The sequence below is a fragment of the Spinacia oleracea genome, chromosome 4 (genome assembly GCF_020520425.1).
Source record: "Spinacia oleracea cultivar Varoflay chromosome 4, BTI_SOV_V1, whole genome shotgun sequence".
Taxonomy (NCBI): Eukaryota; Viridiplantae; Streptophyta; class Magnoliopsida; order Caryophyllales; family Amaranthaceae; genus Spinacia; species Spinacia oleracea.
The window spans coordinates 68,031,831-68,044,326 of record NC_079490.1 but is presented as its reverse complement, the minus strand read 5'-3'; the positions used below and the strand labels follow the sequence as shown (position 1 = coordinate 68,044,326).

At 36.7% G+C, this 12,496-nt stretch overlaps 2 protein-coding genes and 1 long non-coding RNA gene across 3 annotated transcripts; all 3 read right to left on the bottom strand.

Moving 5' to 3' along the window:
• Positions 1-4,193: 4,193 nt before the first annotated feature.
• On the bottom strand, positions 4,194-5,363 carry LOC110805332 (uncharacterized). Its single transcript, XM_022010925.2, has one exon. The coding sequence runs from the start codon at positions 5,361-5,363 to the stop codon at positions 4,194-4,196; it is 1,170 nt and encodes a 389-aa protein (XP_021866617.2).
• A 31-nt stretch (positions 5,364-5,394) lies between these two features.
• On the bottom strand, positions 5,395-8,052 carry LOC110805333 (uncharacterized). The gene is made up of 3 exons (XM_056841821.1): positions 7,462-8,052; positions 7,167-7,350; positions 5,395-7,109 (listed from the first exon to the last, which is right to left on the bottom strand). Exons 1-3 carry the CDS (start codon positions 8,050-8,052, stop codon positions 5,395-5,397), a joined length of 2,490 nt encoding a protein of 829 aa, XP_056697799.1.
• Positions 8,053-8,758: 706 nt separating this feature from the next.
• On the bottom strand, positions 8,759-10,548 carry LOC110805331 (uncharacterized). The gene is made up of 3 exons (XR_002537987.2): positions 10,113-10,548; positions 9,763-9,891; positions 8,759-9,215 (listed from the first exon to the last, which is right to left on the bottom strand). It is a non-coding gene; the product is annotated as an uncharacterized lncRNA (long non-coding RNA).
• Positions 10,549-12,496: the final 1,948 nt, after the last annotated feature.

Below are 12,496 nucleotides of genomic sequence, written 5' to 3'. Positions count from 1 at the left end.
TTCTACAATACATCTGAGAACAAGGTGTTTGTTGCTCGAGATGGTATCTTTTTGGAAAAGGATCACATTTCCAAAATGACAAGTGGGAGAAAAGTAGACCTCGAAGAAATTCGAGTCGAACAACAAACTCTAGAGAATGCTCAAGATGACATTCAGGATGAAACTCAGAGATCTTTAGAAGTTTCTGGTGAGAATCATGGTCAATCTAGAAATGTAACCCCGCATAGATCGCAGAGATATAGATCTCAACCGGAAAGGTACTTAGGTATTTTGACGAACGAGAGCTATGACGTTCTATTACTTGAAAGCGATGAACCTGCGACTTACAAACAAGCTATGACGAGCCCTAGCTCCAAGCAATGGCATGAAGCCATACAATCTGAATTAGACTCCATGTCTGAAAACCAAGTATGGGATTTGGTCGATTTTCCAGATGGCTACCAAGCAATTGGAAGCAAATGGGTTTTCAAACTGAAAAAGGACAAGGATGGGAAACTTGAAGTTTTCAAAGCTAGATTGGTTGCAAAAGGTTACAGGCAAGTTCACGGTGTGGATTACGATGAAACCTTTTCACCATTTGCAATGCTAAAGTCTATTCGGATAATGTTAGCAATCGCTGCATATTACGATTACAAAATATGGCAAATGGATGTCAAAACCTCTTTCTTAAACGGCATTTTAACATAAAATGTGTTTATGACACAGCCTGAGGGTTTTGAGGATCCAAAGAATGCTAAAAAGGTATGCAAGCTAAAGAAATCTATCTACGGATTGAAGCAGGCATCCAGGAGATGGAATATACGTTTTGATGAAGCAGTCAGTGACTTTGGTTTCATCAAGAACGCAGACGAATCTTGTGTATACAAGAAGGTCTGTGGGAGCAAAATTTCTTTTCTAGTATTATATGTCGACGACATATTGCTTATCGGAAATGACATTCCTATGTTGAACTCTGTCAAGATTTGGCTTGGGAAATGTTTTTCGATGAAAGATCTAGGAGAAGCACAGTACATATTGGGCATCAAGATTTACAGAGATAGATCTAAAAGGATGATTGGACTTAGTCAAAGAACTTATATCAATAAGGTACTTGATAGGTTCAAGATGGCAGACTCCAAACGAGGCTACCTACCCATGTCTCATGGAATGACTCTAAGCAAGACTCAGTGCCGAAAAACACTTGATGAGCGTAGACGAATGAATGGGATTCCGTATGCATCATTGATTGGTTCAATAATGTATGCTATGATATGTACACGCCAGGATGTTGCGTACGCACTCAGTGCTACGAGTAGATACCAGTCAGACCCAGGAGAGGCACATTGGACTGCTGCCAAGAATATTCTGAAGTACCTGAAAAGGCACAAAGATGACTTCCTGGTCTATGGTGGAGATGATGAATTAATTGTTAAAGGCTATACGGACGCAAGTTTCCAAACCGACAAAGATGATTTCAGATCACAGTCTGGGTTTGTCTTCTGCCTCAACGGAGGTGCAGTAAGCTGGAAAAGTGCTAAGCAAAGCACCATTGCGGATTCTACAACTGAAACGGAGTACATTGCTGCACATGAAGCAGCAAAGGAAGCTATATGGCTAAGGAAGTTCATAGGTGAACTTGGTGTAGTCCCCTCCATTACAGGACCAATAGCCCTGTATTGTGATAATAACGGAGCTATTGCACAGGCAAAGGAGCTTAGACACCACCAAAGAGTCAAGCATGTACTTCGTAGATTTCACCTTCTACCAGAGTTCGTTGAAAGAAAAGAAGTCGAGATAAGCAAGATTGGAACTGATGACAACATATCAGATCCATTGACTAAACCTCTGCCGCAGGCGAAGCACAACTCGCACACTGCAGCTATGGGAATCAAGCATATTGGAGAATGGCTTTGATGTCCTTGTTTAATGTTTTAAAGTTTTAGAGTTTAATTCTTTGTAAAACATTATTGGTTAATCATTCACAATAAATGAATAGAATTCATTTTTCCATTTAGTTTGTGGTTTATTAAATGATGAGTCCCTTCAATTTGACGAAATATTCAAGATAGACTGTCAGGACCAGTCCTGTGACTAAGAAATGTCTATCAAGTGAACTTGAATGTCAAAAGTTGAAAATGGTCCCTGGTCGGAGATTTCTATAAAATTGGACGCATAGAAAACGTTAGACGACTAGAAAGCAAGATGACTAGTAGTTCAGTTTCTTGAACTATGTGGACATGGCAATGTCGTAATCATTTGCATAGATACTTACTTTGGGAAGACTAGTATCGGACAGACCTATGAAACTTTACTATAAGAGATGAAAATCTGTCATAAGTAAATTTCATTAAAATTATTAGACACTAAATCCTCAATACCTGAGTGATTTGAGATTACTTGTCTGAGAACTGGTTACTTTGACGTCAACCAACCGTCGCACCGTAAAAGGAGGCTATAAAGGCAACAATCAGGTAATCACCTATCAAACGAAGTCCAATCTCAAGATCGCAAGATTGGGATTGTCCTCCCATAAATCGGGATGAGATGCTTAAAAGTTGTACAAGGCCACTCGGAGAGCTAGAAACTGTAAAATGCATGGCCGTGCTCGGATGAATCATAGGCAATGATTATCTGTTTATTTGATCAGTTGAACTCTGAAACCGAGAAACACTTCTGGACATAATAAGGATGACAACTCTTACCTTATGTTCAAGAGCAAGCATCGAGCGACAAAGAAATTAGGAAATGCACACTTAAGGACAAGTGGGAGACTGAAGGAAATAATGCCCTTGGTCCAAGTATGCATATAATATTAAGTCTAATAAATGCGGTTCAGTATTAATTAACAAGTTAATAATTCAGTGAGATCAAGTGAGCTGAATGCCTAGCTAGAGGTCGCTTCAGTTCAAGTGGAATTAATTATATTAATCCACAGCTTACTCTTGACTGAACCCGTAGGGTCACACAAATAGTACGTAAACGGATCACGTATTTAATGGCATTAAATACTCCATCTATGGATATTTGGAATCGATGGATCTCGGTTTCAGTGGGAGCTAAGATCATCAAAGCCAAGCAAATGAATACTCCGGAAACGATGATATTGCCAGAAACGGAAATATGGATCGTATCGGAAATATAAATATTATCCAAGTCGTAGATGTTGCCGGAAACGGAAACATGGTACGTATCGGAAAATATTAATGGAAATGGAAAATATTGTCGGAATCGGAAATATTGCCGGAAACGGAAATATTGTCTGAATCGGAAATATTATCGGAATCGGAAAATAATTCCGGACACGGAAAATAATTCTGGAATCGGAAATATTAAATATTGTTCGTATCGGAAATGATTCCGGAACCGGGAATTTAATCGGAAGCGCATCGTACGAATTAGCATCGGACGAGGCTTGCTAGACGAAGGCCCAGCACGAAGCTAGGCCCGCGCCCAGCAAGCCAAGCGCCCAAACACGGAGCTGCCACAGCCTCGCCAGGCCCAGCGCAAGGCCAGGCTCAGCAAGGCGCGCGCGGGCTTATGCTCGTGGGCTGCGAGGCAGCGCCTGCTCGTGTGGGCCGCAAGGCCTGCGCGGGTGCGTGTGTTCCTCGTAGTCGTGCAACACTCGTGTTCGTAACGAATCCTAATCCTATTGGAACAAGCTTAGATTTGCACGCCATGCGTGCACAATATAAGAAATTATTAATATTTTAAAACGGTGATATATTAAAAATATACGGAGTAGTTGTAATAATTACATACTTAAAGTTGAACAAATCAAATTTCATAAGTAATGGACACTAATTATACAGGCTTGAAGAAAATCAAATGGCGAACTTAGATTAACTTTACAACCAACATCCTTCAAGCATGAGGATATTCCAAACACTTTGTTGTCTTCTTGTTGTCGTTCTTGCTCCCTAATAAGAAGTATCATTGTTAGTTAAAAGATGTAAATGAAAATCACAAAAGCTAGGTATATAAATATACACACAAAGTGTTATTGAAAATACCTATGGTTAAGTTGAAGAAAATTAAGGCAAGAGAACTTCTATATACACAACGTTTTTAGTGAATACACCGTCTCTTCCTCGAATATCTCCTTTGCTAACCAAAATTTTGGTTGTTTGTTGGGAAATTCCTCTCGATAGTGCGACATACAACTGACCATGACTAAAAACATGTTGTGGAAGATAAATACCAACATGAGGAATGGTTTACCCTTGAGATTTGTTAATAGTCAAAGCGTAGCATAATTTCACAGGAAATTGTTTTCGAATCATTTCAAATGGTAACTTTACATCTTCAGCTGTTTTCAAAGGAATACGTGGAATAAAAACTCGTGTACCTTTGTTATGCCCAGTCAAGATTTCAGCCTCGATCACATGATCCATTAACTGACAACATACTAACCTTGTCCCATTGCATAGTCCACTACTTGTATCAATGTTCCTCAATAGCATGATCGGCGAACCTACTTTCAATCTTAGAGCATGTGGTGGGAAACCGCCAAATGACAATGAATTCAAGAACTCTTGCTGATAGAGATTTTGACGATCTTTTGGCACAGAGTCAAAGGAGTAGTAAATTATTTCTCTCCCCGCAAACCTTTTTAGTATCTTCTCATTCAACATGTCAACTTCATTGTTTGTTGGAGTTATTATGGCTCTCTCAACCATATATGTCACATCACCAACATGCTCAGTTAAGTTTGGGAATATCTCATGAACTAAGCTATCAATTGAGTTCTGATTTCCATTTGTTACACACAATGAAGGTGGTAACTTTTTCATGTTTTCATGAACCATAGGCTCACATCCATCACCGACTCTTAAAAGGAATGCTGCAAACTCTTCATCATTTCTGGATCTCATATTCTGGCTGAGGCGAAGTATTTGAACATGCCTCCAAAGTGTTGACCTTACCAAACATGCATCTATGGTTTGAGCTTTTGTTCCTTTTGGTACAACAGGGAGAATTTGTCTAAAATCTCCACCAAACACTACGACCTTACCACCAAACGGAATATCAACCCCCATTAAATCTCTTATACTACGATCAACTGCCTCATATGAATGTCGATGTGTCATTGTTGCTTCATCCCATATTATAACAGCGGCATGTTTTACTAATTGTGCTTCAATATCTTGTTTGCTGAACTTCCATGTTGATGAAGCATGCAACGACACCGGAATTCCAAAGGTTTTATGAGCAGTTTTTCCTCTATGCAATAATGTGGCAGCGATACCCGAGCTAGCTACTGCAAGACCATAATTTCCTCTAAGCTTAATGGTTGCAAGTATGGCGCGATATAAAAAGGTCTTACCGGTCCCACTCGGACCATCTATGAAGAAAATTTGACCAGTATCTCCATCAATAGCTTCCATTATGACATTAAACGAATTACGTTGATCATCATTAATATGTTCTACGCAATGCACATCTTCCGGGGGGCACTGGTGCAGATATTTCTTCAGGTATAACTCTGGCCAATTCTACGTTACCATCTAGTTGCATGCTTATTTCAGGGAGGTCAAAGTCAGTTATAGAATTACTTAATTGCTTCAACATGCGCTCTATATCATAGAGAACCGAGTCACGCACAAAATTTGTATTTGATGGAGATGAGAAAGTATGGTCTTCGGCCATGAAAGGGTAGAATTCATCCCATAAAGATCGAACTCCAGTTGGTTGGCAATAGACCAATAATGTGACAAATAATTTTCTCAATGATGATGGCATTTTAGAGTTAGATGCTTCATGTAAACAATCACGAATGCTTGCATCGTTCTCCATTAGACCATGTTTCTCAGCTGCTTCTCTAAAAGTCGGATAGACAATTCCATTGACAGTTCGAAGATGTTGGAATGATTCTGGGCCTCTGACATGATTTAAGAGCAAACGCAAGAAAAATCTTTCTCCTTCCATTGGAGATGCAGTATATATTCTTCCAATCACTCTCTGCTTATTCCTCCTTTTTCTCCATGTTTTTGATGATGTTAACCACCGATAATGTTGAGGGAATTCTATGTAAAGGTACTTTCTTGCTTCAGGATCAGAGACATTCATCTTAAAGAATTCAGTGAGCATGGTTCGCGAGTTTTGTGGCATTTGAAGGATATCTTCAATAGATTGATTTGTGTTGAACCTGATCTGGTGCCTGTTTTGCAAGTGGAGTTGTAATCGTTCCACGGATGGGCACATTCGGGTAAGTGTAAATTGGTAAATTCTCCATAATGCCTCAGGTGCACAAACCCATCTAGCATCTATAAATTGTTGAATCTCGTTGGTATCTGTTCCTGTTCGAACTTCCATAGAAACACGAGCGACACCCTTGTGCACATACTTGTACAAATATTTGACACACTTGATGCTACTACAAATCTCTACATTGATATGACAATCATACTTTAGTAGCAGCCATGGATTATACGGAACAACCCAACTATTATCAACATATGTTGTGCTATTCTCATGCAAAGGTACCGCAGGGAGATCACCACGACGACGATAAATAGGGTAGGAGTTATCACCTTGGATAGTTCTTGCCGAAAATGGTTTAGGAAATTTTCTTTTACAAACTCCATTCTCCATGCAAGATGAATTTCGGTGTCCAGCGCCACAGGGGTTATGGATCATATGTTTAAGAACAGCATCATATAGTTGTGGCTCCTCATCTCTATCAGGTATCTCAGCTCTCACGATTTTGTCATATTCTTCAGGTGATCTTGGTTTGTCATTTTCATCCAATATCAGTAACATGTGGACATGTGGAAAACCTCTTTTCTGAAACTCAATGACATACACATATGCCACAACCTTTCCAAGGGCACTTTTATCGACAACATCACTTTTGAACTCCTCAAATTTTGCATGAAATATCCTAGTGATTAAATCAGGGCGATCTTGTGATGTTTGACCAGGCAATAACTCTTCCACAATCTCTCTCCATGATGGGTTGCATGTCATAGTCACGAATAGGTCTGGCTTTCCATAATGTTGAACTAATGCCATTGCATCTTGGTATCTTTGGTTCATGTCTCGTGGACTTCCAACAAACGAAGAAGGCAATATTGTTTTTTTACCGGCATTTACTGGTAACCATGATGTGGGATTAGTATATTTTGTGAAACCTATATAAATAAAGTTTAATAATAAATTTAGATGATTCTATGTAAGAAAATATATACCTGGGTTAAGTTCTCCTGCATCCAAACAATCTTGTAAGCCTTGGTACAATTCAGCTCTTATGGTATCTTGATGGTCTCTAAACCATCTCAGCTTATTAGCCTCAATTTTGACAAAATTATCAACAACAAATTGTTGTAATAATCTCCCTGCTAATAAGATGATGGATATGACATGTAATCGTATCTGCAATAAAATAATCCCCTTGTATCATAAATCATTAGTAAAGATACATATATATATATATATATATATATACACGAATATAGTAGTTATTGTTATTTAATTTGACATTACTTGGAAGAGATAGGCGTAGAAAGCTCGGCAAGGAATGGTTCTTCCAGTACTGTCAAGACTATTAATCGACCATCCATAAGAACCATATGGAAAGAGTAAAGGATATTGAAGGGGGTCATAATATCCGGCCGTGTCCATCACAGTCATTAACTGACCAGAATTTGACTCAACTAAAATATCTCTAGGATTTAAGTTCGCAACTTCTTCTCCACCAACAATCACCGCAGCAACTTGAGAAGCAGTAGGAAGGCAATATTGTGGTCGATTTGAAGGTTGTTCATTGATACGAAGTGCACAGTTCTGTATGTCTTGTCGTTGCGCTAATCTTCGAAGATTATGAACAAAAGGATTGCATCGATCGAGAATGGACTTAATCTTTTCAATAATATCTCGATGCAATGTGTTATTCTCTGCAAGACGATGCTCAAGCTCATGTTCGGTGTCGTATATATACATCTGGAGGAAGCGTGGTCGAGCTTGTGAGCCGGATGGAAGTAACCCACCTATCTTATGATATATAGAACCTTGAGCCCGAAAGGTATATACTCCATGTTGAGCATTTGCTAAACTCTCATCTAAGTGAACACCCATAGAAGTGAAAGCAAATAAGTGATTAATTTTTCGTAAGTCTTTCCTAAAATGTAATCCAATGGGCGTCTGATCGGCATATAAAGAAAAAAGGTCGTCGGAAACATGTATGGTTGGCAAGGTAATCTTCCCAGACAAACAACATATTTGGGATGATTCATTGTGAAAAAGGCGAGCCTGACAACTTGCACATGTTCTAGGAGGTGACAATTGAACACTCGGGACTCCTCTTTGCTCATGAAAGTTTATTGCCGAACGATGATAAACTCTTTCCCTATTTTGTCGACGAACATTGTTACCCTGCCTGACATTAGGATCTAAAGTTTCTGAAGCATCATTTTCACCAAAATCTATAGAACCACCTTGGACACTACTTTGCCCGACGCATGTAGATATATGTGATATGGTACTGTGACCATCATGCCTTGCTGTATTACGAATTACACTTTAATTAGAAATTTTGATTAATATTTAAGGTCTTACAATTAAAAGTAAGTGAAATCATATATAAATTATTAAGTTAATAATTATAGCATTATACACGAGTTAGTAAAAAAAATATAATCATGATTAGTTAATTGTAATTGTTGATTTCTTTCACGTGTAACATAAAAAAAATTTGACAAATTTATATATTTTTTGTACAAAGATATTTTTGCATAAGTAATGCTAATTCCTTTTCTTCATGTTAACAAATGTACTATACCAATTTCGTCAAATGCATTATTTTTAAGCATACTTCATAATAAAACATTAAATACTAAAAGAGTGTGTCTGAGTACATTACTTAATTCCATGACCCACTAACCAATGAAGTGTTATTTAATTGAGCTTGAAAATTACAAATACATACTATTGTCAATTTGTCATACGAAGTAAAATAAATAATTTCTCAATATTAAGTATGCTAAAAACATGATAATAAGTAACTCAGGTGTGTCTTGAAGGATTGGTTGAAGTAGGGTGTGTTTCAATTGTAACACGCTGATTGGTAATTTTCAATAAAGCAGATGAATTAGTGCGTTGCCGACTATTTCTCCTTGAATTATAAGTAGCGCGCCTTCGAGCATTCTGAGTAATCGCTTCTTGTTCAAGTTGTTCGGGGGTACTTCTTTCTCGTGCTAAGTTTCGATAGTATGATGTAGATGACATTTGATTTTCCATACCTTGGTAAAAATATATTTCATTAATTTTTTGGAAAATATGTTCCAAAATTTTCACATAAATTAGACAATATGATAAATTAGTGATACTTCCCAATTTATATGTTTTGACATTTTCATAACGTATAATTAAAACCCAGGTCTGTACCCAGAGAATTATTTTACACAAAAAAAAATATAATGTGAAATTGAATAATCCCTCATTAGTATTTACCGTGCATAACTTTAGAACATTAATAACACAATTAAATTTAGAGGATTAAAGTCACAAATAGCTACAATATCTCAATGCAGGGCTATTATACTTTTTTCTTTAACTAAAAGCAACCACCATTTAGACAATAGTATATCAAAAATTAGAAGCGCTAAATCACAATGTTTCATGAAACACTTCTTTTGACAACATACCAAATTATACACGTTACTGAATTCATAAGTGTATTATGACAATTAATACCAAATGATATATAAAACCCATCTTTTATATTACTCCAAATTAAATTCTAAAATTAAAGACTCAATAGTTGCTAAGATCATGATCAAGCCTTACTTTAGAAAAAAGAGAACATCTAACTTGGACAATGAGAAGATTGTGTGGTTGCCGACTATCGAACTGCATTGGAAATGACAGAATAACAACGACGATATTCCACTACTCCGTATATCATGCCGAACCTATCTGTTGACATTAAAAAATGAAAATAAGCGATCACTTTAACACATGAACAAAACTAAGCAGCGTAGAAGAAAGCAATACAACTTCGAGACATGATAAGTTTTTATCTATCTATCATAATTCAGGTAAAATTTTAGTCGGTTATAACATTGGAGATCATGAGAGAGATACAAAAAATCAAAACCATATATATTCTTGATACCTTTTAAAGTAATTATACTTACATGTAAATTAGTACCCAGGAGAAACATAATCGTGAATTTTCGCGAAATGGAGTAACATTGTAGGTGTTTTATTTGTGGTATAAGTACGAAGTTAGTTTATTTTGTGGAGTGTTAGTGTAGTGGCCTAGTGGGCATTTTAATGGTAGTTTCATCTAGATCGTGGGTTCCTTTCCCTCCCATTTTCTTTTGTCAAATTTTTTAAGAGTGTTTCATGATGGAGTAGTTAAGTGCAGTTTTGCAATTTTATTTTTATTATTATTTTATTTTTTATTTTTTTGAAGTATATTTTAATTTGTGCAAGTAATCTATTGTTTTGTGTAAGTAACCTGTTGTATTATCTTCTTTTGTGTTTTTAGCCCCATAAGAATTATGCTGCTAATTAATTTGAGTGTAATTATTAGAACGGTGCTTCTAATTAATATACTGGGTATGTGTTTTAAAATATTAAACATATTACTCCCTCCGTCCCTTAATACTCGCACCGGTTTGACCGGTGGGAAATTTAAAATATTTGAATTGACTTATTAATTCAATGTGTGTTAGTTGGTAGTAGGGGTGCTTATGAGCTCCCCGAACTCGCGAGCTACTCGAACCCGACTCGGTCAAAGCTCGGTCAAAACTCGACTCGAATCAGCTCGACTCGAGCTCGAGATCGACTCAAAAATTTAACGAGTCGAGTCGAGCAACTTGATACTCGACTCGAAAAGCTCGAGAAGCTCGAATTATATATACATAATAAAAACTGTTATAAAAATATAAATGTTTTATTTTATCATTTTTATTCATCATTTTATGTTTTTTAATTCTTTAATAAAAATATTTTTTTTCTTCCTAAAATGGATGAATAAGTTATTAAGGACAAAGAAAAATAATCTAATTCGTCCATATGGATTACACTATTTGGCAGTCAAAATGTCTTCTACCGTTACTCCAACGTTGGTACATAAATAAGGGAGGAAAGAAGAAAATAAGTATATTCATTTTGTCCCACATGGGTAAATAAGTGGGGGAGGAAAGAAGAAAATGTTATATTAACTTTGTCCCACATTGGTAAATAAGTGAGGGAGGAAAGGGGAAAAGGGTTATAAGTATTACTCTTTGAGTATGAAAGTGTACAAATCACTTCCATTGGGCTTTCATTTGGGCTAATGGATATATTGACTTGGGGTATAAACTTACTTTTTATAATATTTAAATTTGATTTAAGTCGAATTTAAGCTCAATTTTGGGTTTTCAAGTCGATTACGAGTTGAGTTTTAGCTCGAGTGCTTATGTTTTCGAGCCAAGTTCGAGTCGAGTTCAAGCCGAGTTCGAGCTTGAGTTTAGTTTTTGAGCTCGGCTTTGAGTTTTCGAGCTGATTTCAAGCCGATTTCGAGTCGAGTTCGAGCTCGAGTTTAGTTTTCGAGTTCGAGTCGAGTTTGAAAATTTTAGGCTCACGAGTTTTCGAGTCGAGTCGAGTTTCACTATGAGTTTTCGAGTTCGAGTCGAGCTTAGCCAAACTCGAGCTCGACTCGGCTCATTAGCATCCCTAGTTGGTAGTGAGATATTTTTTTAATATAGTTAGTGGAAAATGTGTAAGGGGTGGGGAGTGGTGAGTGTGGGGTGTGAACTTTTAAATGATTTTTTTGTAGGGAGTAGAGGTGTAGGTGGGTTAGTAGGTAAGTGTGAGAAATAATATAATATTGGTAAATATTTCCATTTATAAAAGCGGTGCAAGTATTAAGGGACGACCCGAAAAGGAAAGCGGTGCAAGTATTAAGGGACGGAGGGAGTATATATTATGCGAGTATGACGGAGGTTGTAGAAAGGTACTAAGAACTAAATCTTTATACGGAGTGTTAATTACATAAATAAAGTGAGTATAGACAATCAAGGGATGGACGCAACGAAAGAATTATAAAAGTGCATAAAGGTGCATATAATTTACGTGTTCCTGGGTGCAATAGAGGGGTAAAGATTAGTCATACTATCATTTATAATTTTCTATATTGTTCTTTATTGAAATCGTCAACAATAATGAAAGTAATAATTGATAGACCTATATATATAGTTGCATTGCTTATTGAAACAATATTTGAGTTACAACTCTATTATATCATAACTACATAGCTCAATCTTGTAAAACCAATGAGGTCTTTACATAATAGTTAAGAATAAGGGCCTATAAATGATAGGTCTCAGATTTGAATCTCCCTTCCCCATTTGATATGTATTGCCTTGTGGCTCACTCTATATATATATATATAAAAATATAAAAAAAAACATAGCTCAATCTTGTTACTGAAACTTTAGGGTGATTTATTTGGTGACATTCCTTTTTACCAACTAATATATTTCCATGTTTAAAAGCACTTTGACTTTGTATTGTTTTACATAAAAAAAAT

What these genes read in the sequence shown, in the direction of transcription:
- LOC110805332 (XM_022010925.2), bottom strand. Translation starts at nt 5,363, where the DNA reads ATGGAAGCTATTGATGGAGATACTGGTCAAATTTTCTTCATAGATGGT.
- LOC110805333 (XM_056841821.1), bottom strand. Translation starts at nt 8,052, where the DNA reads ATGGGTGTTCACTTAGATGAGAGTTTAGCAAATGCTCAACATGGAGTA. An exon ending in TCTACGCCTATCTCTTCCAA is followed by an intron (nt 7,351 to 7,461) that starts GTAATGTCAAAT and finishes ATTTTATTGCAG; the next exon opens with ATACGATTACATGTCATATC. An exon ending in TGCAGGAGAACTTAACCCAG is followed by an intron (nt 7,110 to 7,166) that starts GTATATATTTTC and finishes TTATTTATATAG; the next exon opens with GTTTCACAAAATATACTAAT.